This window comes from Mizuhopecten yessoensis, unplaced genomic scaffold, assembly GCF_002113885.1.
Source record: "Mizuhopecten yessoensis strain PY_sf001 unplaced genomic scaffold, ASM211388v2 scaffold10059, whole genome shotgun sequence".
NCBI lineage: Eukaryota > Metazoa > Mollusca > Bivalvia > Pectinida > Pectinidae > Mizuhopecten > Mizuhopecten yessoensis.
The window spans coordinates 142,008-168,103 of record NW_018408358.1 but is presented as its reverse complement, the minus strand read 5'-3'; the positions used below and the strand labels follow the sequence as shown (position 1 = coordinate 168,103).

The 26,096-nt window shown below is 37.5% G+C and overlaps 1 protein-coding gene across 1 annotated transcript in view; it reads right to left on the bottom strand.

Moving 5' to 3' along the window:
• Positions 1 to 634: 634 nt before the first annotated feature.
• The window catches only part of LOC110459397 (sterile alpha and TIR motif-containing protein 1-like), a 29,299-nt gene continuing 3,837 nt past the window's right edge, over positions 635 to 26,096 (bottom strand). Inside the window, exons 2-9 of the mRNA XM_021511626.1 lie at positions 17,243 to 19,080; positions 15,706 to 15,882; positions 14,770 to 14,894; positions 12,410 to 12,645; positions 11,926 to 12,049; positions 11,181 to 11,370; positions 8,012 to 8,133; positions 635 to 5,671 (exon numbers count right to left, since the gene is read on the bottom strand). Of these exons, the coding sequence (XP_021367301.1) occupies positions 5,491 to 5,671; positions 8,012 to 8,133; positions 11,181 to 11,370; positions 11,926 to 12,049; positions 12,410 to 12,645; positions 14,770 to 14,894; positions 15,706 to 15,882; positions 17,243 to 18,898 (2,811 nt within the window). The 5' untranslated portion in view covers positions 18,899 to 19,080 and the 3' untranslated portion in view covers positions 635 to 5,490. The remainder of the gene's footprint in view (positions 5,672 to 8,011; positions 8,134 to 11,180; positions 11,371 to 11,925; positions 12,050 to 12,409; positions 12,646 to 14,769; positions 14,895 to 15,705; positions 15,883 to 17,242; positions 19,081 to 26,096) is intronic.

Sequence of the window (26,096 nt, the reverse complement as noted above, 5' to 3'; positions counted from 1 at the left end):
TACAAAATTGAACTGTCAAAATATACCAGCTTTCGGGTGGATATCTTATTTTTCCAATCAGCTCAAAATGAAAAACACAAAACCTTAGGAAATAGCTTAAACATGCTCTAGATCAATACCAAAAACTAATATGCATAAATGATGACCATAGGAAACATACATGCGAAATTTTAGAAAAATCCCTCCAATTCTTTATGAGGAATAGCGCTAAAAAACTATACAATCAGTCCCCTAATTTGACATGCATAATAAGGGATGATAGGGAAATTCATGCGAAATATGGGGAAAATCCCTGCGGTAATGTGAAAAATAGCACTAACAAACTTTAACATAAAATTAAGATGGCCTTCTGTCGGAATATATTGACAATATGTGTATGAAATGGGAATATATCTGGTTTACCAAGCAAGAAAGATTTGAAATATGACTGTTGAGACTTGAGAAATGATATTGAATTGGTTCAAGTGATCAAATATATTGATTAATTAAGTCATCTTAGATTTGAGACCTAAGTAAATTACACAGTATATCCATTTCTAAACTTTTTGACCAACGTAGATATTGGAAACTCTTTTGGGAAGGAGATGGAAAAGGTAACATACCTCCTCAAGTAATAAAAACAAGACAAATTCTGCTGAGTGAAAGCTGAAGGTGACAACAATGTTCACTGGCTTTTATTATGCTGGAAATTCTTGATATAATAATAAATATGTCGTCTAAAACAGACATTTGTAATATGAAAATTAAAAACAAAATATTTATAATCAATAAAGGAAACAAAATATTAAAACACGTAAATAAATCTGAAGACTAGTTTCAGCACAGGGGCAAGACATAAATAATAATATCACAGGATGAATATATAGAGTGAAACCTATTACTGTCGAAATAGACAGGTGTCTTATTACACAGGTCAAATACACCAAATTAAACTTGGACTGAAATATAACGTCTGGTTTATACAGGTGTTGGTACCATACCATCCTCAATACTCAAGGAGTGAAGCTCGCATAACTCCCTGTACCCCTGAGATATGTCATGGCATGGAAAGCTATTTGATTAGATTGTCAAATTGCTAGGACGATACCTGTCTTTCGAAGAGCGACACCCAACATCATAGTTGGTCAGTTTTATTGTAACGCTGCCGTGTGTTTCTTTTGATGTAGAACAAAATATCAAATTAGTCCACTTGTATCATACACAAGATGGCACATACTGATCGTTTGATTTTGTCATGACATATGCCAGGGGTGCAGAACGCGTACATTTGGCGTAACCCCTGGATTATCCAGGATGGAATTATACAGGTTTCTGTTTTATATAGGTTCCGTTTAGACAGATTATACCATATAAAAATGTATATAGGTCTAGGTCATAAAATCTATTCTACAGGAGAAAAACATACTTCATAGAGAATTTATGTGTGATGCATTTTTGTCAAAATCAAATTTCTGCATTTCATTTTTTTCTCGCAGTTTTACCTCTATTTCTAATGCTTTAACATCTTTAGTGTGATGGTACTTTTCAAAACACCATCACAAAGTTCAAATTCACTTTTCCATAATTTTGTCATCTTTTGAACAAAACAAAAATAAGATATTTGCTAAAATATACCCCATATATGGAAGTCCATGTTAAGGAATAGTACCATTTTACTTCCTTGTCGCTCAATTTCATGTTGTATGGCCTTTATATGAAACATGCATACCATGGTATTATCATGGAGAAGACGGAATTATATAAAATTCTTCATATGACTATTGATGCGTCTGGCCCCCGTGAGATAAACGCAAGAGACTGGAATAAAAATACTGATTAAGATCTGGTGAAGGTAAATGCATTTCATATTATTGCACAAAATATATAAATACTTAAAAAATAAAAATGAGAACATTAAATAATATGGAAATTACTGATTACACAAAATACAACAAATCTGACAACATAAACACAGGTTTAAGTACGTTTGTGGAATAACCGTTTGTTGCCTGCTATTTCAAACTGAGGAAATGCCCATATATTTACTGATTATGGCCATGGAGGGTCTGGGGGACCAAGGCCTGTGAAGTTGTAGAAATGATATTTGTAACCGTAACGCACTCGTGTAATAAGTACATTGTATTATAATTAACAGTCAATTATGATTTCTGCTGGTAACAACAAGTTAACTATGCTATGCAGTCTACGAAAACTTTTTAAGTTTCATTTAACAATGTTTCTGGTCAATCAGAATACACAACATATCCTAAATCAGTAAACACATACCTTTGAATTTCCCCTGGCCAAATATTTGATCTGTTCTAACAGACAGGAATGGCGATCTAACATTTGACCCTCCAATGTGATCTTGACTTCTAGATGTTGTCCTGCACATTTAAGATCACTGAGAATAAGTTTGAGTAAAATCTCAACCAGTATATTAACACATATTATTACACAGATAACATAATAACATGTCTCATTCAGATAACGACGGTTTCAATTTGCCTTAACAAACTCCAGGTCATGGTTGTTCAAAGGTTGGATGAGTTAATCAATAATTAGCCATTTTTTTAACTATGCTCTGAATGCAAGTGCTTTTTATTGACAACATTTTGAATTTTTCACTTACCACAAGTTGTTAACGTTAAACAACCTTTCAGCAACGTTGACCAGGTTTTCTAACATGTATGAACTTATTTTATTCTAGAAAAGACAGACTTACCTCAAAGTTCAATTTTTTTTTTTTAAAATAAAATCACGATTTCCCTCGATATTTATTAAGTGTATGGCACAGAGGCACTTTTACTATAATGTTTGCGGTTTCAAATGATTCAATTGTTATCAATTTTATTGCAAAAGATGCACATTCATGTAAGGTAAAAGTCCTAGCATATAATTAAGGTTCCCTAATGACTGAGGGTTGACTATCATGTTTATCTAACTCGAAATAGTTAATTTTCAAATTGTATGAAGACACAGGGTTTACCGGATGTCTTTTACAACTTAAAAATTGACTATCATGAGTTAGATAATCATGAACACTGACCATCACTAGTTTGGGGACTTTTTTCTCTCACAAACGTTCAGATATTATATCTAGAAAACGATATATTCCTTTTGGGAACACATCATCCCTGTTTTCCCATAGGCGAAACAATCACCATAAACAATGATGTCGCAATGATTTTTTTCTTGATGTAATAATTAGAAGATTGACCAATGAAATAACGTCCAGGGTGTTATCCACTAGCGGGTAGACTAAAGTGATTACGAACTCCTCGCAGGTTTATCCAATGAGTCGGTAGTGAGGAAACATATAGTGATTACGGGAGAATATTGGTTATGGGGCAGTTCACACATATATGTAATACACCAAATAACAGTTACCACAAAAAACGAACCAGCATAACATAAGTCATCGTATAGACTAAAAGGTTTCAGCCAATAAGAAGCAATGGTAGCAATCTTAGATTATGGAATGCAGGTAATTTGTCATCATTCACCATGGAGACTATCCATTTAGTATAATTTACCACTAATTATGAACAAAAGTATAGCCACATATGTCTCAGCCAATCAGAAACAATGAACGGTGGCCATCTTGGATTTCTGTTACTCTTTTAGTATCAGTGACCATGAAAAGTGGCCATCTTGGATTTTGGAACGTCATTATTTGTGTGAGATATCAAATATCTTTACTACAGAAATAAACGCTGGTAGGTCAGAAATGGCAGTGCAATATATTTGCATGGTACACCCGTATAAACATCTACTACATATCTAAATATAACAGAATATCAGCATTAAAGTTAGGAATTTTAGACTTCTGGTTTGTGAGAAAACCACTGAAGGCGATACTGTGGTCAGACCGACACAATGGTCAGCATCATAATTACTATAGGGCAATGTCATCTCTGATACAGAACCCAAATAACAACAATATCCTCAACTCTCAACAATATTCCAAAGTAAAAACGAAACCAGCATCTAACTACAATATGTGAGTAATGGACACCTTGTGTGTATTACTGTATACTGGTATAATGTTTGTCATCATTTAACTTTTGCCCTTTACACCCTACGTAATGAGGGCAAATGTTCATACAGTCAAACCTGTATTAAGAAACCACTGTCCGGAAGGTCAGTCAAAACGATGGTCTCCTAATGCATGTAGTTTCTAAATACAGGTAAAAACAACACTGAAATAATTACAGCGGGGAACAGTAAAAGTGAGGCTCTTAACACAGGTAGTCTCTTAATTGAATGAGTAGACTTGACTGTAGAAGTGTACAGCTTCATATTAATAGGGTCTCCCCCGTGAAATGTGAATTAACACCAGTCTAACATGGATTCTACATGTGAAGGGGAAATATTTGACCAGGCATATCGTGAAACCCTTAACTTCCCTGAACTCACATTACTCGAATACCCTCTGTTTGTCAAGTTTGCTTAGTCCTGAACGTGCTCTTATATATTTTCTTTTGTAAAGTAACCTCAGATTTATAAAACAATCATTCCTCGAATCACCCATGTTCTTCAAACTCTGATTTATCCCCAAATAGTCAAGCTCTTACCATTAATCCTTACCACTGATCGATCAGGTAGTCACCAACTGCCTGGCAATGAATTGCCTTAAAGCAAAATCAGCAGTCTACACTCAATGTGTTTATAAAGGTGTCAACTGGACATCAAATAATTACAGGATTAACGGCAGTATCCTTCTTTTCGTTATTTCTCAAAAAAGAATTAACCCAATACATCGCCACGGCCTTAAACTATTGGTATGCTACATGTTTAGTTTCTTTGACATACAGATTGCAATATGTTTTCATTGTAAGAAGTTTTATAATTATATTATTAACGTTTTTTTTCTTTCGATCACCTACTCAAGCATGTCATTAACATAGCTGAAGCTGATCTGCAATCCCACCACATTGACGTATTATGACTAACTGTATTCCTCAAACTATTGTTCTGAACCCCACAAATTCGAGCTAGCAGCGTTTTAAAGTACATAGCATGTATATTTTGTTTGCATTCTGTACCTTTTCTTGGGCAGATGATAATCAAACTAATTGTTTCAAAACGTGAAAGTCATATTTAAAAGCCATTCACAATTTAGCATAATTTCCTTCTAAGATTTTTTAAATGCAATGATCACATTTTCAGCCAATCACAAAAGAGCATGATTTCCATACAAGCTAGGTCTTCCAAAAAGGTGAAGGTTATGTTAGAAGCTATCACAATGTAGCATGATTTCTTAACAGATTAGCTGTTCCAATTGGTGAAACTCACATTAAATCAGCCAATCACAAAACAGTATGATTTCCATACAAGCAAATTCGAAAGGTGAAGGTCATTTTATCAGCCTATCACAATGCGGTATGATTCAACCTTCGAAGGTGAAGGTCAAACAGATGTGGAAACATCCAATCAAGTGAGATCCGTAATACGACGGTTGCTCCAAAGATGAAGGTCGTAATCGGTGGGTAATGTGGTTGCTAGGGACTACAAAGGGCTTGTAGGGCTGGTGCTTTCACTGGAACTGTATTTACATGGTCCTTTCACGGGACCCTCCGTCGACGACCCCATCTGGAACAAGGCAGCCCTTTTGCTGGATGTGTTGACCTCACCGCGGAGAAACTTCTCTAGCTTCTCTACACAGGCATCTTGATAATCATGTATCCACCTGTAAGAGAGCAAGGTCAAGGTCACATAAATCCAAGGTCATTCAGGCCTAAAATTTACACCAGTCAGAGAATATGCCAGTAAAAGGTCACATCTGTCAAAGATCAAGCCAATGGAAGGTCACACCAGTCAAAGGTCATGTCTGTCAAAGATCAGTCATGCAAAGGTCACACCAGTCAAAGGTCTGATTCGTCGAAAGTGCCATCAGTCGAAGGTCACACAAGTCAAAATTCAAAAGTGACATGAGTTAATTTCACATCAATGTAAGATAGGTATTGTCATCTAGCAGATGCTACATTGGCAACTGATTTTACCATTTATAAGCCCTAGAGCATCATCTTTAACAAGAGGCGCAATGGGCATGCATCGCTCAACTGGTGTTAATCTCACACCTGTAACCTGAAAAGTGATCTAAAATAAAGCTACATACAAAATATCAGTATTTATGACTATAAGTTATTTTAAAGAACCTGTTAAAAGATTTAAAATCATTAGGTTATTACGTTAAACAAGAGGCCCAATGGGCCTGAATCGCTCACCTGGTATTAATCTCACACTTGTAATCTTAAAAGTGGACTAAAATACAACTACAGCCAGAATATCAGTGTTTGATTAATAAAAACCTATTAAAAGATTTAAACATGCTTCCTCCCAGCATGTTATTGGCCAACTATCATCACCCAGGGCCTTTCGGTTACTGAGAAGAAGTTGTTTAAAGGTTTTTAACATATTTGACCCCTGTGAACTTGAATATGATTCAAGGTCATTCATTTGAACAAACTTGGTAGTTCCTCATCCCAGCATGTTACTGGCCAAATATCATCACCCAAGGCCTCTTGGTTATTCAGAAGAAATTGTTTTCAGGTTTTAAACATATTTGACCCCTGTGACCTTGAATATAAGTCAAGGTCATTCATTTAAACAAACTTGGTAGCCCTGCAGGCCAGCATGTAAATTGCCAACTATCATCACCCTAAGCCTCTTGGTTATTCAGTAGAAGTTGTTTAAAGATTTTGAACATATTTGACCCCTGTGACCTTGAATATAAGTGAAGGTCATTCATTTGAACAAAATTGAAAGCCCTTCATCCCAGCATGTTACTGGCCAAATATCATCACCCTAGACCTCTTGGTTATCCAGAAGAAGTTGTTTAAAGATTTTAAGATATTTGACCCCTGTGACCTTGAATATAAGTCAAAGTCATTCATTTGAACAAACTTGGTGCCAGGTGAGCTAAAAACTGTATAGCCCTTCATCTAAGCATGCAACTTGCCAAATACCACCAATCAAAACCTTTTGTTTATTGAGATTAGATTCTTTAAAGATTTATACATATTTGACAAAATGCGACTTTGAAATGTGGGTCAAGGTCAGGTAAATGAAAAAGCTTGCTACTGGCCAAATATCAACAATCTGGGCATCATGGTTATTCAGAAGACGTTGTTTAAAAGATTTTAACACATTTTACCCCTGTGACCTTGAGTACAGGTTAAGGTCATTCATTTGAACAAACTTGGTAGCCCTTAATCCTAGCATACTAATGGCCAGATATCATCACCCTGGGCCTTTTAGTTATTCAGAAGAAATTGATTACAGATTTTGAATATATTTGATCCCTGTGACCTTGAATAAAGGTCTATGTCATTCATTTGAAAAACTTGGTAGCCTTTCATGCCAGTTTGTGATTGGCCAAACATTATCATCCTGGGCCTTCTGGTTATTCAGAAGAAGTTGTTTTAAGATTTTAACATATTTGACCCCTGTGACCTTGAAATTGGGCGAAGGTCATTTATTTGAACAAACTTGGTAGTCCTTCCTCCCAGCATGCTACTGGCCAAATACCATCACCCTAGGTCTCTTGGTTATTGAGAAAAAATGTTTAAAGTAAAAAGTTGACGCCGGAAGGATGACGGACAGACGACGAAGACGATGGACAGACGGACCGAGGACAGACGACGGACACCGCACCATGGCATAAGCTCACTTGGCCCAAAAACGGAGTAATACCTCTGTCCCCCACACTACTATCAGATGTAGTTAACCGAAACTGTTGGCCTCTGTTGTATTTATGGTTTTCCAAAAAATTCATCTGAACAACAAAGGCAGACAAAATAATATCAAAAGGATGGGGAAATGATGTTACATTACCATAGCGTAAATTGGGGTTAAAATATTTGAAACCAGTCTTGATTCTATAACTTAATTTGATCACTGTATAATAACCAATAAGATCCAGATATACAACATCTTACATTATCACTGTACAGGACCTTAAAACCGGTTGTAACACTATACAGTAAGATTCACCAGGTATGTATTAAAATACATTCTACATTCTTACCTGATTCCATTAAAGAACACGATCTGTCGCATATCCTCAGGTAACGTGTCGGCGGCAGGGAAAATGAAGTTGTCCATCACCGGGATTATGTTACAGCCACTGTTGATGGCCGCTACAATCTCCTGTGACAACGAAACACATTGTATCTCATATTTTATTCAGTTTGTGTAAAGAAAACAAGTGGCCCATTCTTCTGATAAACGATACGTGATGTAATGTCTGACTGCTATATAGTTACACTGTTAACAAAACTGTGGAGGAAGGAAATAACAAGGGTACCACTGCATTCGGTAAAATCACAAAGGTGAGTTTAACTCTGAGTACTTTCCTTTTCATATATTGTATTGTTGCTAATGTTCACAACGATTTTAAATAACGTGAAGACTTTACAATGTACGTAGATAACGTGAAGACTTTACAATGTACATATATAACATGAAGACTTTACAATGAATGTAGATAACATGCAGACTTTACAATGTACGTAGATAACGTGAAGACTTTACACTGTACGTAGATAACGTGCAGACTTTACAATGTACGTATATAATGTGCAGACTTTGCAATGTACGTAGATAACATGCAGACTTTACAATGTATGTAGATAACGTGAAGACTTTCCAATGTACGTAGATAACGTGAAGACTTTACAATGTACGCAGATAATGTGCAGACTTTACAATGTACGTAGATAACGTGAAGACTTTACAATGTACGTAGATAACGTGCAGACTTTACAATGTACGTAGATAATGTGCAGACTTTAAAATGTACGTAGATAACGTGAAGACTTTACAATGTACGTAGATAACGTACAGACTTTACAATGTACGTAGATAACATGCAGACTTTACAATGTATGTAGATAACGTGAAGACTTTACAATGTACGTAGATAACGTGCAGACTTTACACTGTACGTAGATAACGTGAAGACTTTACACTGTACGTAGATAACGTGCAGACTTTACAATGTACGTAGATAGCGTGCACACTTTACAATGTATGTAGATAACGTGAAGACTTTCCAATGTACGTAGATAACGTGAAGACTTTACAATGTACGTAGATAATGTGCAGACTTTAAAATGTACGTAGATAACGTGAAGACTTTACAATGTACGTAGATAACATGCAGACTTTACAATGTACGTAGATAGCGTGCACACTTTACAATGTATGTAGATAACGTGAAGACTTTACAATGTACGTAGATAATGTGCAGACTTTAAAATGTACGTAGATAACGTGAAGACTTTACAATGTACGTAGATAACATGAAGACTTTACAATGTATGTAGATAACATGCAGACTTTACAATGTACGTAGATAACGTGCACACTTTACAATGTAAGTAGATAACGTGCACACTTTACAATGTACGTAGATAACATGCAGACTTTACAATGTACGTAGATAGCGTGCAGACTTTACAATGTACGTAGAAAGCGTGCAGACTTTACAATGTAAAGGTCCTGAGTTTGATCCCGGCCATATCTTCAGCTTTCTGTTTTTATTCTATTTTGAACCTTTCAAATTAAGAACAACTCTCTCTCTCTCTCTCTCTCTCTCTCTCTCTCTCTCTCTCTCTCTCTCTTTTAATGCGACACTTGCAGGTCGTGGATCGAGAAAACAATACAACTGCTGTAACCCACTGCATGTATCGTAAGAGGCGACTAATGCGTGAACCCCCTTCAGAATTTGGGATTTGCTTTCATGCCCTTTATTTGGTGACAGTAACAAAAATTAAATAAAAATTAAAATTGCTGCAACCATTGCAACACTTGGAATCTTCCTATTTATTACTTTTTATTTCCTAGCGAATTCCTTGGCAACACCTCATTTTTGGCTTAAATGTTAAACATTCGTGGTGAGGAATGCTCTGGGTTCTGTCGCCAGGCCGGGACATACCGAAGTCCTTATCAGTGGTAGTGGTTATTTATTCCCTGCTTAACGTTCAGCATTTAGGGTAATGACAACAACTGGTTCACCCGTTGTCAGTATAATGTGACCGGGCTGAATGCTGTGATCGGTGCCTTCGGAATGGGATTTCAGTGAAATAAAACCTAAAAGTCGGCATAAGATCTGCGTTTCACAAAGAGGCAAGTATACCAACATAACCTGTGTCCGGCACACATACACACAGGGAGGCACGTCCTTAAATTACCTTCGCTGTTAATAAGACATAAAACAAAACAAGAGGCCTAGAGGGCCTGTATTGCTCACCTGGAAATGTTAGCAAAATTGAAGATGAAATAGCCAGATGTTGCTGTACATGTATTATTACCTGGTTAGTCAGGGATTATATTTATATGCAAATGAATAAAATCCTGTCATTCCTAGAAGAAATTTGAAGAATTTGAAGGACCTTCTGCCCCAGGGGGGTCAGACCCACTGTTGATACAAAATTAGTTCCCCTTCACCCAAGGATGCTTTAGACCAAATATGGACATAATCCTGTCATTCCTACAGAAGAAGGATTTTAAAGCTGTTTTTCTATTTTTCCTATTTGGCCCACCCCTCTGCCCCAGGGGGTTAAAACCCACAGTTTATACAAAATTGGTCCCCCTTCACCTAAGGGTGCTTTGTCCCAAATTCGGATAAAATCCTGTCATTCCTACAAAAGAAGAAGAATTTTGAAGAATTTGCTGTTTCCCCCAGAGGTCAGACTTAACGTTTATACAAAATTGAGTTCCCTTGGCCAAAGGATGCTCCAGACTAAATTAGGATAAAATCCCTTAGTCCCTATGCAAGAAGAAGGATTTTAAAGGTTTTACCTCTATTTACCCTATTCGGCCCCGCCCCTCTGGCCCCAGGGGGCCACACCCACCGTTTATACAAAATTGAGTCTCCTTGGCCCATGGATGCTCCAGACCAAATTTAGTAAAAAATCTACTTGGCCGTTTAGGACTAGTAACGTTTTAAAGGAAAAGTTAGTGGACGGACCAGACAACGTTGAACGGACGATGGATGTGTTTGTGTGAATATGTATCTGTATTCTTATGTATTTGTTTTACGATGTATTTGTTTTACGATGTAAAATGTAAATATATGTTTTTGTCTACGAATGGAAAAACAAATAAAAAATTTGAGACCCTCGTAAATTCAATGAATGTTTAAACCTGTGTAAACCCTGTTCCATCATTCCAATTCATTACTGATCGCATACCTTGTGAACCCAGTCTTTCTGATTGTTATCGCCGATACATCTGTCCAGCGAGTTTGGGGTCAGCACGATGATGAAGTGTTTGGCCATTTTAACACTGCTCAGCAGTCCCTCGTCAAACTTGCCAGCCCGCAGCTTCTCAATGTCCAGAAATACAGAAAACCCTTTCAACTGCAGGTGGACCTTTAAGAGGCTACAAGAAAAACAATTTCTAGTAGGGAAATTAACATTTAATATTTGAGTCTCATGAACTGTAACATTAATTATAGGAACTAATCTGGGTGTGTCTTCGACTGGAAAAAGTGAGCATATTTTGAAGATTTAGAAATTTATCAATGATAGTAATTATTCAGAAAAATAATTACAGATTGAATAAACTAACTTTATTTAAACATTAAACTACATTATAACATTTAGATTATATTGCAATATATAGTTCTAGGATCGTAAAACTAAAACCAGCAACAATTTGAAAGTTTTTTCTCTCTCCATATCTATCGAAGACAAGGATACAGAAGAAATCTCTGGAGAAACGATTCTCTTATAAAATATATAGATTCAATCAAATATAAAAGATTTGAAATCAATTCTCAAGTGGTTTTAATTTCTTACATAACAGGTATGTATCTAATGAATAGTTATTATACAGTTTAATTGAGATTTAATCCATTTTATCCTAGAATGAAAACTTAATAATTACACTCCAGTTTTCGGTTAACCATTCATTTGTTTTGTTTGAGTAACACACCTGGCCAGCTGAGATCCGTTGGTACGGCGATAACTGATGAAGACATCCGTGGAACGGGTCAGGAGGCTTCCGTCGGCCGAGTCTACACTACACTGGTCACTGTACATCTGGAGCTCTTTCATGGCTGTCAGAGTTAAGGGTACATGTGATACATTAATGTAACATAAACTTCTTTTACGGAAGAGTTCCACCCTATATATTCTGCAAAACAACTTTTTGCAAAGTAATTATTTTGTATTGCAACTTTGAACATTGTTAATATTGACAATACATTTGAAAGTTACATTATGTACACAGCGTAGACCTCGAACCCGGGACCCATTGGTGGGGGCTAGTGATTGTAGTCGGTCAGACGCCTTAAAACTTGAACCCCATGCCCCCCTACCCCCCTTCTTTCTGAATGTGTTTTAATAGAGAAAGCTTCACAATGGTGTCACTTCACATTTAAGGAATCATTTTCGTTAATATTTCAGTTTTAGCCCACCTGCAATTTTCTGCATGATGCGCTTGCGATGGATTCCATTGCTGATACCGCAGTCCTGCATCAGCTGGTCGTCACAGACATGGGAGAGATAGTGCTTGTCCAACCCTGACCTCATCATCTGGTACATGTACTGGCGATATTCCTGGTTCATATCTGACAGCCAATCGTCAAGCCCACTCTGGTCACATGATTTGTAGTCAGCTGACATCTTTAAATATGTCAACTCTCGCAAGAATCTGGAGGAGAAGCGAAATATTGTGGGATTGAAAATTCAAAAGAAAAAGCCTAATGATACAAAGATTTTATTAAGGATCCATGTCCCACTGAAGGTAAAACAGAAATGCCAATGCAACTTTTCCTATAACTAGGAACCTCACCTTAACTCCATTATAGATATCACTTAACCATGACTGTTCAGGTAGCTCAGGTGGTAAGAGCTTTTTTTAAAATTTCTTATTATAAGAAATAAATGAATTACTACCTTTTTTCGGATGAACGGGGAAACATAACATCTTTTTGTCAGGCCTAACAGGAAATATATGTAGCAGAAGACTGATATAGGCTTAGCCTGTTGTCCGATTCTTTTAACAATGCTGTATTGCATGCATAAATATTTGTATGTATTATATATATGTATTGTTAATAAAATATTTTGAAATTGAAAGCGATAGTAAAATGATCAGAGTCCAGAGTCCAAATCCTGGATTGGGCTTCTTTCAATTTCACACTCAGAACATGGAAACATTGATTTTTTTTATTTATTTCATCATTTTTCAATTGTTTTATGAAAGGTCTCAAAGGTAAGGACTTCTGTCCAGAAATGATTTATGCCACAAATAAACCTTTCAATGCATAGTTCTAGTTATTGGTAGCCGTACGGGTATCCTTAAATAGATTCTAACTTTATCACACAGAAACTCAAAGAATTAATTGTCTTATGCATAGTTAAGCATGAGTGAAATGTACACATATCAAAAGTACAAAAAGAAGGATTTTTGTTTGTTTGTTTGTATTTAACGGCCCATCGACGGCCGTGGTCATTTAGGGCCAATTGGTGATTTATTCATATATTTAAAAAAACAAAAACAACAACATGTGATTGGCGAAGATAAAATCAGACAAAAATGTTCATTTTTAAAAGCATTCGCATTGTATGTGTAGATAATTAAAATAAAAAGGGGTTAAAATAATAAAAGGGATAAGGAATAGATGATATGGACTATGTGATATATACATATAACGTCAAAGAGGGTCAGGTTTGGTTTAAAGACATCAGAGTCTATAGAATAGACCGATGTCTTTCAAATAGTTAAATAATGTCTTCGAGTCCACGGAACTGAAAAGAGTTTTCATATCCGGGACTCGAAATTCGTTATCACAAATGTGTTTAAAATCGGAAAGGAAAAAGAAGGAATATTTTTGCATAACAAAACTTCCCCATAATAAAGGAAGGTTTATCAATGAAACAAAGAACCAGGATGTTAAAATGACTAAAAAAAGTTTATTTCATTGAATTGAGAGTAAAAGGGTACCAATAAAGTTAAATTTTCTTAGTCCTTTTTAAAGGAACTTTTCAAAAAATTCACAAATTGCCATGCATGCGTTTCACAAAATTTTAGTTTTGCCTGTTTTCATACATTCAAATATTTGAATATAGAAATGAAATAGAAATGAAATTAGAACTGCAGAGGTCAAAAAAGGAATCTGTGCACTACAAGGCTTACAATAATATTCAGCATCAAATGAATGTCCAATCGATAAGCAGGAAAAGTCCATATGACATCTTCAAGCCTATGGAAAACTAGGCAGGGGTAGTAACTCTAAGACGAAAACAATGTAAAGAATTTGGTTGCTTTATCATCTATACAGAAGGGAGAATACTCCAAGTAAAAAAAAAATTAGAATCAAACTCTTCTTTGCAGTAATAATTCAGGCAGTGGTAACCCTTAACTTTAAATTCATGGTCTTGTGGCAGATTTTAATTGTACATAGGATTATGGTCGCCTTCTAGCTTCGAGCTAGAGGGAACTTCCCTTTAGCTGAGTGGTAGAGGGTCCGACTTATAATTATAAGGAACCTGGAGTGGAGATTGGGGCTTGAATCGATCCCAGGTGGAAGCACACTATTCTCTTTCCTTTTATGTATGTGGCCCTCCCTGTGGTGACAGGGAGTTGTGGTGTTCGAGGGTGAATACATTTTAAAAAAAAGGGGGGGGGGGTAGTGTGGCAGATCGAGGGTGCGATCCCCAGTGGTTGCACACTTTTCTCTTTTCTGATACAGTCTTATCAATCCAAACAAACTCCCTTCGCCCAAAACCCATCATTCACTGACCTTGACATCAGGGTCGTAGTCCTACCTACCTTTTCTGTGTAATTTTACATGTAATTCCAATGCTGTCAGCAAGGTCCTCTTTAGTCATCGTAAGAAGCAGATCTCCGTCAACCTTGCATCGCTCAAAGCTGGCAGCCATGTCCTTGAAACCAACCTGTCAAAGATTAACAACTTCTATAACTTTCAGTTCTTGTAAAGAATTTGTTTGAAGTGTTTGACACATTTGATCCCTATGACCTTGAAAGCAGGTCCAGTAAAAAAATCAGAATCAAACTTTCCATGACATAAGCAACGCCATGACATAAGCTCACATGCCGTTCAGGCAGGTGAACTAAAAAGCCTTGATATTTGTTGATACTATGCTTACAGGTACTTACTTGGGCCACCCAGGCAGAAACATCAGCCACTGCCCAGAGCAGTACTTAGTGTAAGTTTGTGTCTGAGTTGTGACAGGTACTTACTTGAGCCCCCCAGGCGGAGACATCAGCCACCGTCCAGAGTGGCACTAAGTGTAAGTTTGTGTCTGAGTTGTCACAGGTACTTACTTGAGCCACCCAGGCAAAAACGACAGCCACTGTCCAGAGTGGCACTAAGTGTTAGTTTGTGTCTGAGTTGTGACAAGTACTTACATGAGCCACCCAGGCGGAGACATCAGCCACCGTCCAGAGTGGCACTAAGTGTTAGTTTGTGTCTGAGTTGTCACAGGTACTTACTTGAGCCACCCAGGCGGAGACATCAGCCACCGTCCAGAGTGGCACTAAGTGTAAGTTTGTGTCTGAGTTGTCACAGGTACTTACTTGAGCCACCCAGGCGGAGACATCAGCCACCGTCCAGAGTGGCACTAAGTGTAAGTTTGTGTCTGAGTTGTCACAGGTACTTACTTGAGCCACCCAGGCGGAGACATCAGCCACCGTCCAGAGTGGCACTAAGTGTAAGTTTGTGTCTGAGTTGTCACAGGTACTTACTTGAGCCACCCAGGCGGAGACATCAGCCACCGTCCAGAGTGGCACTTGTTGCGTGAGTTTGTGTGGCAGTTCCTCGCCTATGATCTTCAGAGCCTCGCCTGCTAGTTTCGAAACGGTCGCGTTAGGACTTCCAGCTAATTTCCGAAGCGGCTCTATTGCTTCTATTTCATAGAAAACCTGGAACATAATTAAACATCTACAATACAGTTAACAACAATGAAATGTGTATTCACATACATTTTTAAAACTAATTAGATTATATCCAGTTCAAACCTAATTTTTTTTAAAGTATGAAATTATTTAATATTGAATAAACATTTTTTCAATATCAAAAGAAATTTTCCATTGTAAAGTGAGTCTTAATTGGATCATCACATGACTGTTTTAGACCAATCAAATCTTAGAAATTTGAAGTATAAAAGACAAGAAACCATTTTTTGTGTATATCATCCACAGAAATTGAGAAATTTCATCATTATCTTTTGCAATGATCAATATTGCTCCTTAAATCTGAAGAGATGTATTTTTGAGAAATGATTTGCCCCAAAATTTGACCAACCAATGTAAACCTGCATTTAAGTTTTCTCGTCCAAAATAATTTCGATTTGGTAGGTGAAAAAAATGTGTTTGATGAAATATCTAAATTTGAGTTTGTTTATATTGAAGAATGACTGAAATGTCGTAGCCTGGACATAGAAGCACGACCCTCCATTTGGTCACATTGTGCTGACAATAAGCTCAATAGATAGTCCATACTGCCAGCATTTAAACCAGAACATCAAGCAAAGGGCAGTAACTATGTCCCTATTAATGTTTGTCTCGGACAGGGGACAAAACGAATAACCTTCCTTGCTTGAACAAGCACATGCTAGCAAAAGCCAAATACAAGTTTAAAAAGAGATAATGGCATCCCAAACTCATTCCAAATTTATCTGTCTGGTTTGTTTCATAAAATTAACAATGAAAATATGTTGAACAGCCTTATATCAAAAATAATAATAATACTTTGAGGTTCTCATATACTGCTTTATATATGTATATATATATCAACCTAGTTTGTAGCGATAGGTTGTCTCAAAGTGGTTCACAAATTATTATCCGTGGTTATAGGGCCTTTGCAACCAGCCAATATCTTTCTCTACTCCCTGGGGAGCAAACAGCCAGTGCTGCCATTTCGGCGATCACAGCTAGCATTCAACAATTCTAGCACTACCCAACCACGTTCTCATTTACAGCTGAGTAGACTGGAACAAGCGGAGTAAAGTATCTTTTCCAAAGATACAACACAGCACAATGACATGACTCTAACCCAGAACCCTTCAATCACGAGCCAGGCATCCTACCACTAGACTACCACGCCTCCTAAAAAAACCTTTAAGTCAACATAGGTGCTACAAAAAACGCTGCTATAGATGACAGAGAAAATTAAATTTCACATACAAGTATTTGAATCAGGAAAAGGACCAATTTTCAACTAGAAAGTAACTGTTAAATGGTTTCAATAATACATCAAATAACCCCAGCATGCACACAGTACCTCTTTCTTCTCTTGTTCACTCTTGATGCCGGCTTCCATCGCAAAATGAAATGCTGCAAGAGCCTGAGCTTCTTCCCTCTTACTGGACAGGAGAACCACCAGTCGCTTCAACCACCCTCGGGATCGACCGTGACGGTGAGACAAATCCATCCGGGCAAATTCGCCGGGGTTGTGACTGTTGATGAACGGGAGAACAAGCTCCAATGTGCCAGAATTCAACACATCTGCCTCGATTTCCTTATTTGCGACCATTACGGAGATGGCCAGACAGGCATAGTAACGTACGCTGTCATCGTCGTTGAAGGCAAGAGGGAAAAGCCATTCAGGTACTTTGTGCTTGGCCATGATTTCTTGGTTCTCAGGGCCGCCATATAAAGCAAGATTTGCGAGGGCAATGGCGCAGTGTCTCAGAGTGAGTCGGTCGTTACATCTACACCAGTAAAGTACAACGTCCAAACCGCCAAGTTTAATCAGGCGAGAACTTGCATCCTCGGACGTCTTAAATAAACTCTCCATGATTCCAGTCGAGACACGGGCCATCTCAGAGTCCCCTTTTACATCAATCGTCATCTTGACAACAATGTCAAGACCTATTTCGACCACTTTATGTCGGTTACCAGTGGTAAGTACTTTCTCCAGGAGTCGTGCAGAAGACCTCAACAGATCCCGCGACTGTGACTGACAGTTTTTAATGATAATCTCTAGAAGTTTCTCGGATTTGATGATGTCACAAAGGCCATAAGCCAGGTCACGGCCGTAGGTCGGAATGGCCCAGACCTGCTCCATCATAACGCACAACTCTTTGAGAGCGTGTATCTGTTCCTGGACAGATCCCATCTGCAATTGCTTCGTCTTCTGACGTAAATTCTGTGCATACAACTGGAAGCTTGCCTTCCAGCTGCTCTTCGAAATCTTACTCAAATGATCCTGGGATTTGTTGACCTTCATGACCTTTCGTGCCATCCCAGTAGTAATAAACGCCTTGTCCTCGCGGATAGCCTTGATGCTGATATGGGAACCCCTCGGACTTCTATCCTCGCTTGATGTACTTTCCATCGATATAGACCTGTCGCTCAGACTAAACTTTCCGCAATCGTCCGTTTCATCTTCCTGTGGGATGGTCTCCAAGTGTCGCCCTGACAATGTCCTTGTCAGTAAATTCGGAGCCCTGTCGCACAGATTCTCATAGGCTTCCGCCTTAGACAGGTCGAAGTACACTTTTGTACATTCTGAAATGTTGTGATGACTCGACATAGCTCCTTCACTTCTGACTTCTTCAGAAGACTGGGTGGACTCCAAACTCATAACCTCTCCAGAAGGATCCTCCGTGTTATGGATGAGGACAGCCTCGGACTGGGAGCGCTCCAACATTCTGTACGGATCAAACGACTGCTGTCCGTCCTGTTTAGGCTCCACTGTCCCAAAACCTGCAGTAGAGTTTGTTCTATGTACCGGACCCACGGTATTGCCGTCAGAATCCTCTTGGTCAGCCATCGTTTTTAAAGAATCGGGATTTTCACCTACATATATATTACAACCTCCTGGACAGGAAGCTACACTGTTAGGGGAAGTCACTCTCCCAGAAGTTTTCTCATCCTTAGCCTGTCCTGACAATCCAGCTGGTCTCTCTTTACCATCCTCACAGTCGCTAGACATGTAATCGCTATCATTTGGCCGACAGGTTCCGAAATTGTGGGTCAAACATTCAAAGAGCTCAATGATGACGGTCTAGATCTGTTCGGGTCGAAGGTCACAGATTTTTCAAAGTGAGAGATGCAGTTCAAGACCAAGTGGAATTGACATCATTAGGATAATAAGTTTAAGAAGATCTTCTGTTCCTGAAATATACAGAAAATTTAACATTTTATTCTTAAACTATATTATCAAAATTGGAATAAAGGTAAAATTGAATTTTAAAACTTGTAAAAAATATTCGTCAAATCTCTCTCTAGATCTGATCACCTTGGTTACCACAGGAAAATGTCCAGATTTACAACTTTCTGGAGAACAACAAAGCTGATCACTTCAAATTCAAATTCAATTTATTGAGCTTTGATGACTTGATTTTTCAACTCCAAGGTGAATTAAAAAGAAGATAACTCGTCTTTAAGGTAAAACCTGTCAAAAAGGCTCAAATAATTTTTTATCAGGAATGAATAAGCTGTGTTGTCCTCACCCCTTGGATTATTATGATGTTACTGTATTTATTCAGTAATAAGCCCCACCAAAATTAAAGCCCTCCTTTTTGAGTCAGACATTAAGGCCGTTTTCGTTTAAACGGTTGAACCGGTTGGACCACAGTTGTTCGTTTATTGAATAAGGTCGGACCTAGTAGTCTGATGCTGCTTTCATGCGAGCCTTGACAAAGCCTTGTAAGGTCTGCATAAACATTTGCAGGTCCGCCAGGATTTATACCCGAAAAATTTACATTTAAAAACGGTAAAACCGGCTGTTCAGCATGAACGACCAGGCTCTAAGTTTTGGCCTTAGGCTTAAGCTTATTGGAGGATAAATACGGTATCCTATAGCCAGCATTCTACACATTAGATCTTACCTAAATAAATTTACTTATTAATGACTTAAAAAAATAATATGTTATTATCCCCCTTCCAACTGCAGTAAAAGTAAAATAAAAAGCCCCAGGGGCCTGAAGATATACAACTGAACAATGTGGCCTTGCAGTTTTATATTAAAAAAAAGAAAATTTCAAACAAATAATCAAATTTGACCCCTATGACCTAGAATATAATTAAAGTTCATTTCTTTGCTAAAATATATAGTAGCACTCGTTGTCAGCAATTACTGCAAAACAAATTTTATGAATCAAGATTTTATTGTGTTTTCAAAATAAATTTAATTGTTTGAATGTTTTGAAACAGTTGACCTGTGACCTTGAATAAGGTCAAGGTCACTTCTTTTCACAAACTTTGTATGTTAGTTAGCAATGCCAGCTAGTTGACACCTTTACATTGTATGACCGTTTATGGAAAGATTTTGTTTTCCTTCACAAACTTTGTAGATCATATATACTATCAGTGCTACGTTGATGAGCCAATATTGAACCAAGCCAACTGCCTGTTTGTAAGATGATTTTTAAGATACCTAATTTTTACCTCTTTTTTACCCCCTAAAAGCTAGCCCCTTATTCTTCGCAAGTCTGATTCCCCATCACCTAGGAATACTTCCTATAAAATTTGGTTGAAATCTGTCCACTGGTTACTGAGAAGAAGTAGTTAATTAAAAGTAGAAGATTGTAACAGATAACGGACACCAGACGACAGACAAAAGCGGATCACGCACTAACATATTTCAAAACATCTTTTATACATTCAGAAATCTATATACAATTATAAAGAGAATCAAAATTCAGGTAGTTTTCGGGGTTCCAGACCACAAAGGATTATTTATTACACACACAAAGTGTCATTATACAATGAAATCTAACTTATGACCAGTTTCAACAGGTTTCTGGGTTATAAAGGATCATTAAATAGAAATGTGTCCATTACATGATTGAACCAAGATTCAGTTTGTACAAATATCCATGTAGGTTCACAGATTATACAGGCTTCAAGAGTATAAATAGTCCCAGATTGTACAGGTTCCCACAGTACAGGTCCCCAAATTATACAGGTTCCCACAGTACAGGTCACCATGCCAGATTGTACAGGTCCCCAGATTGTACAGGTTCCCAGATTGTACAGAGCTCGAGGCTCCCAGATTGTACAGGTCCCCAGATTGGACAGGTTCCCACAGTACAGGTCTCCAGTTTGTACAGGTTTCCACAGTACAGGTTCCCAAATTGTACAGGTTTCCACAGCACAAGTACCAAGATTGTACAGGTTCCCAGATTGAACAGGTTTCCAGATTGTACAGGTTCCCAGATTGTCCCTAGATTGTACAGGTTCCCAGATTGAACAGGTTTTCAGATTGCACAGGTTACCAGATTGTACAGGTCACCCAGATTGTACAGACCCCCATATTGTACAGGTATCAAGATTGTACAATGTTCCCAGATTGTACACTGGTTTCCAGATTGTACAGGTCCCCAGATTGTACAGGTATCAAGATTGTACAGGTATCAAGATTATACAGGTATCAAGATTGTTCCTAGATTGTACATATTCTCAGATTGTACAGGTTTTCAGATTGTACAAGTTCTCAGATTATACAGGTTCTCAGATTCTACAGGTCCAAGGAATGTTTAGGTATCCAGATTGTACAGGTTCTCAGATTGTACAGGTTCCCACAGTACAGGTCCCCAAATTGTCCAAGTTCCAAGATTGTACAGGTCCCCAGATTGTCCCTAGATTGTGCAGGTTCTCATATTGTACAGGTTCCCATAGTACAGGTTACCAGATTATATAGGTTCCCTGATTGTATAGGTTCCCAGATTGTACAGGTTCCCTGATTGTATAGGTTCCCATATTGTATAGGTTCCCATATTGTACAGGTTCCCTGATTGTACAGGTTCCCTGATTGTACAGGTTTCCAGATTGTACAGGTTCCCTGATTGTATAGGTTCCCATATTGTATAGGTTCCCATATTGTACAGGTTCCCAGGTTCCCATATTGTACAGGTTCCCAGATTGTACAGGTTCCCAGATTGTACAGGTTCCCTGATTGTACATGTACAGGTTCCCATATTTTACAAGTCCCCAGATTGTCCCTATATTGTACAGGTTCCCAGATTGTACATGTACAGGTTCCCATATTTTACAGGTCCTAGATTGTCCCTATATTGTACAGGTTCCCAGATTGTATATATTGTAGATTCCCAGATTGTACAGGTTTCCTGATTTTATAGGTTTTCAGATTATAAAGAGGTTTCTGGATTTAACTGTTTCCAGGATTATAATATAATACGGTTATGGACCGATTCACCTCCAATTTACACGATTTCAAGTTAGATGTGGTATCTTCAGCACAAAATCAATACAACAGGATGCACTGGCACCGATTCCTGTCTATGCATACGTAAGTAAGTGACTTAAACCAGTGGCATTAACAAGCTTGGGGAGAACTTCAGACTATATACCTCTTTAACTCATTCACCCCTGAAATTTCGTTATGAATTGTTCCAACCTTTGAGTTGGAAGAGCTCAAATTTGTTTTCAGGGGTGAATGCATTAAAACATCCTTATACACTAGGCAGATCATTCGTGCTGGCCAGGAATTCAAGAAAGTATTTTAAAATGTAAATTTCTTTTTTCTATCACATCACAGAACCCATTGTTTCATTTCCTACTTTCCCTATAATAGATACATGAACAAGATGCTTGTTGGGCCTGTATAGCTCACAGGTTTCCTTTGTTATCAGAACTATAGACAAGATTAGTTATCTTCAATAAGATTCATCAGTTTGGAAATATGTAAAATCAAAGTCTTACTTTCTACACAAACAATGTACGACACATATGTTTGATAAGTACATTGTAAAGTCATTGTTTGTGCAGAAAGTAAAACTTTGATATTACACAAGAAAATTACATGATTCTACAAATTAAAACCATTGTCATCGTTGAGCACTTTATAATGATATTAATTCCTTCCTATTGAATAACATAAATTTACATTACAAGATTATAATGGCAGAATACCAGAATTTTTCAAGCGTGAATTAAACTATCTGTGAATATATATTCTGCCAATAATTAAGATGCAATACAGTGAAATACATCTATTCAATTGGAAAACAGTCAAATTTTCTATTCATTACATTTTTTTTTAAATATCTACAATAACAAAAGTGTAACCGCATCCAAAAAGTGGGGGAATTGATAGTGTAATCTTTGGCGCAATATTCTCTTGTCACGTTTGACCCTAGCTCACTGGCAGTGCGCCATTTACGACCCTCAAAGCAATAGAACCTTTTTCTGTCAAGATTATAATGCTTGATGGAAATTGAGAAGTAGAAAATGTCTGAACCTATTCATATTATTAGGGGCCAGGGTAGACATCTTGGATACTGAGTCTGTTCAAAATAGTAACTTGTCATGAGATTATCCTTTGCATCAATTTTGTTCGTGCTAGCCTTATAGAGAAGATGATGGATGGCATGCTCTTGTTTTTGTCTTTTCCTCTTCTGAGCCCTACCTATCTGCTTTTGGGAGAATGGGGGGCCCCGGGGGTATTAACTTCTTTTAAGTATTTTTTTTTTAAAAGATAAGGAAATATTATCACCAATACTTAATGGGGTTATAGTACAATACACCAATCTATAACAAAACAATAGGGTGACATCATTAAAGTGCAAGGTAAAATGTATCTCATTAAAACTAAACTCAATCAGGAGTCCAAAGATGTCATTTTAAAAAGCTTTGTCAGTAAGATCATACCAGACAAAATTCTAGTCTGTATTTTATGTACCTGTTTGAAGTACAAAACCAAATCTACTGATACTTTAATAACTCGTTCACTTTTAAAGACACTTAATATTATGGAACACATTCCAATTCCAATGTTAGAAGAGTTCATTATGACATTTCTGGGGTGAATGATCTGAAATATCAATCATTTTTTCTAAATATTACTTTGAATGTAATTTAACACTGAAAAAGGAGACACCTGGTGGTACTGTTGTACTGTATAAGGTAATTATTTTCAGCAAAATTTTCCAAATTATTGCAAAAATATCACAATTCACATAAAAAATATTTTTTCAGATTGGATGCAAGCTTTTAAAGTTATCCTTTTTAATTTAATTTAATTTCATATTTTTTCATCTAATTGAGCAAAATAAAAAAAATGTCATCACCCTGGACCTCTTGGTTATACAAAAAGAAAGTTGCTCCAGGTTTTTAAGACAATTGACCCCTGTGACCTTGAATATGGGTGAGGTCATTCATTTAAACAAACTTGGTAGCCCTTCATCCCTGCATGCTTCTGGCCAAATATCATCACCCTAGACCTTTAGGTTATTCAGAAAAAGTCGTTTTATAGTGTTTTTAAGACAAATAACCCCTGTGACCTTGAATATAGGCGAAAGTCATTCATTTGAACAAACTTGATAGCCCTTTATCCCTGCATGCTTCTGACCAAATATTATCATCCTTGTTCTCTTGGTTATTCAGAAGAACTTGTTTAAAGGTTTTTAAGACAATTGACCCCTGTGACCTTGAATGTGAGCAAAGGTCATTATTTGAACAAACTTGGTAGCCCTTCATCCCAACATCCTTCTGACCAAATATCATCACCCTGGACCTCTTGGTTATACAGAAAAAGTTGTTTAAAGATTTTAACATATTTGACCCCTGTGACCTTGAAAATGGGCGAAGATCAATCATTTGAACCAACTTGGTAGCCCTTCATCCCTGCATGCTACTGGCCACATATCCTCACCCTAGACCTTTTGGTTATTCAAAAGAAGTTGTTTAAAGATTTCAACATATTTGACCCCTGTGACCTTGAAAATAGGCAAAGGTCATTCATTTGAACAAACTTGGTAGCCCCTCATCCCCGCATGCTACTGTCCAAATATCATCACCCTGGAGCTTTTGGTTAGTCAGAAGAAGTTGTTTAAAGATTTCAACATATTTGACCCCTGTGACCTTGAATATGGGCGAAGGTCATTTATTTGAACAAATTTGGTAGCCCTTTATCCAAGCATGCTACTGGCCAAATAGCAACACCATAGGCCTCTTGGTTATTTAGAAGAAGTTGTTTAAAAGTTTAAATATAGTTGACCCCCAATGACCTTGAATATGGGCGAAGGTCATTCACTTGAACAAACTTGGTAATGCTTCATGCCAACATGTTATTGGCCAAATATCATCATCCTTGGCTTTCTGGTTATATAGAAGAATTTGTATAAAGATTTTAGCATATTTGACCCCTGTGACCTTTAAAATTGGCAAAGGTCATTAATTTGAACAGATTTGGTAGCCCTTCATCCAAGCATGCTACTGGCCAAATATAATCAGCCTGGGCCTCTTGATTATTCAGAAGAAGTTGTTTAAAGTAAAAAGTTGACGCCGGACAGACGACGGAAGAACGACGGACGCCGCACCATGGCATAGGCTCACTAGGCTCTTCGGGCCTGCAGGTGAGCTAAAAATTCCTATTGAGAAAGGGGTAGGGTATTGACCCAAAAACACATGGGGATATATAACCCCAGATATTGTATAACGCCCAGGGTATTTCTGCGAAAACATCGATAGATTGGTATATAGCCAGACTATTGATTTCCATTCCGACACGAGCACCGGGAGACAAAGCCAAGCCATAGTTACAAAGGAAGCTCCATCACAGCTCTATGTTTCATTAGTTTTCCTGGTGACAGTAAACAGAAGTATTCGTACTTACTGCAGAGACAGGCGGTATGGGGCTTAGTTAGACAAGCAGCCATTACATACATTTTACATTAAGGGGTCACAACACTATGACAAGGAATGACAGTGAACACTTCCATTCCATTCATGAATTAAGGATCAAAATTACAATATTTATAGATTTATTTGTAAAACATTTTGAAAGAATGGTGCAAGAGTAAGCAGTGTGTTTATTTAGTACTCAAAAAGTTTTTATTGATAAGTTATATTTAAATAATCTGATGATATGCAACTTTGCTGGTGATCAAAGCATACCTCAACCACAAAGTTTTTTGTCATATATTCTATAATTGCACCTAAAGGGATATTCTCTCTAGCAAAAGCTACAGTTAATTAACTTTTAATTGACACTATGCAAAATTAATATCATTTATACTATACCCCAAACCCACCCAACCGTCACCTCCCATCTTTTTGACCCTGAAGACAACACCTTCTATATAACCTGTTTCTTTAAACTACTCCAGCTAAGGGTTACCCATTACATGTATAACATATTTATGGAAAATATGCCCCTCCCCCCC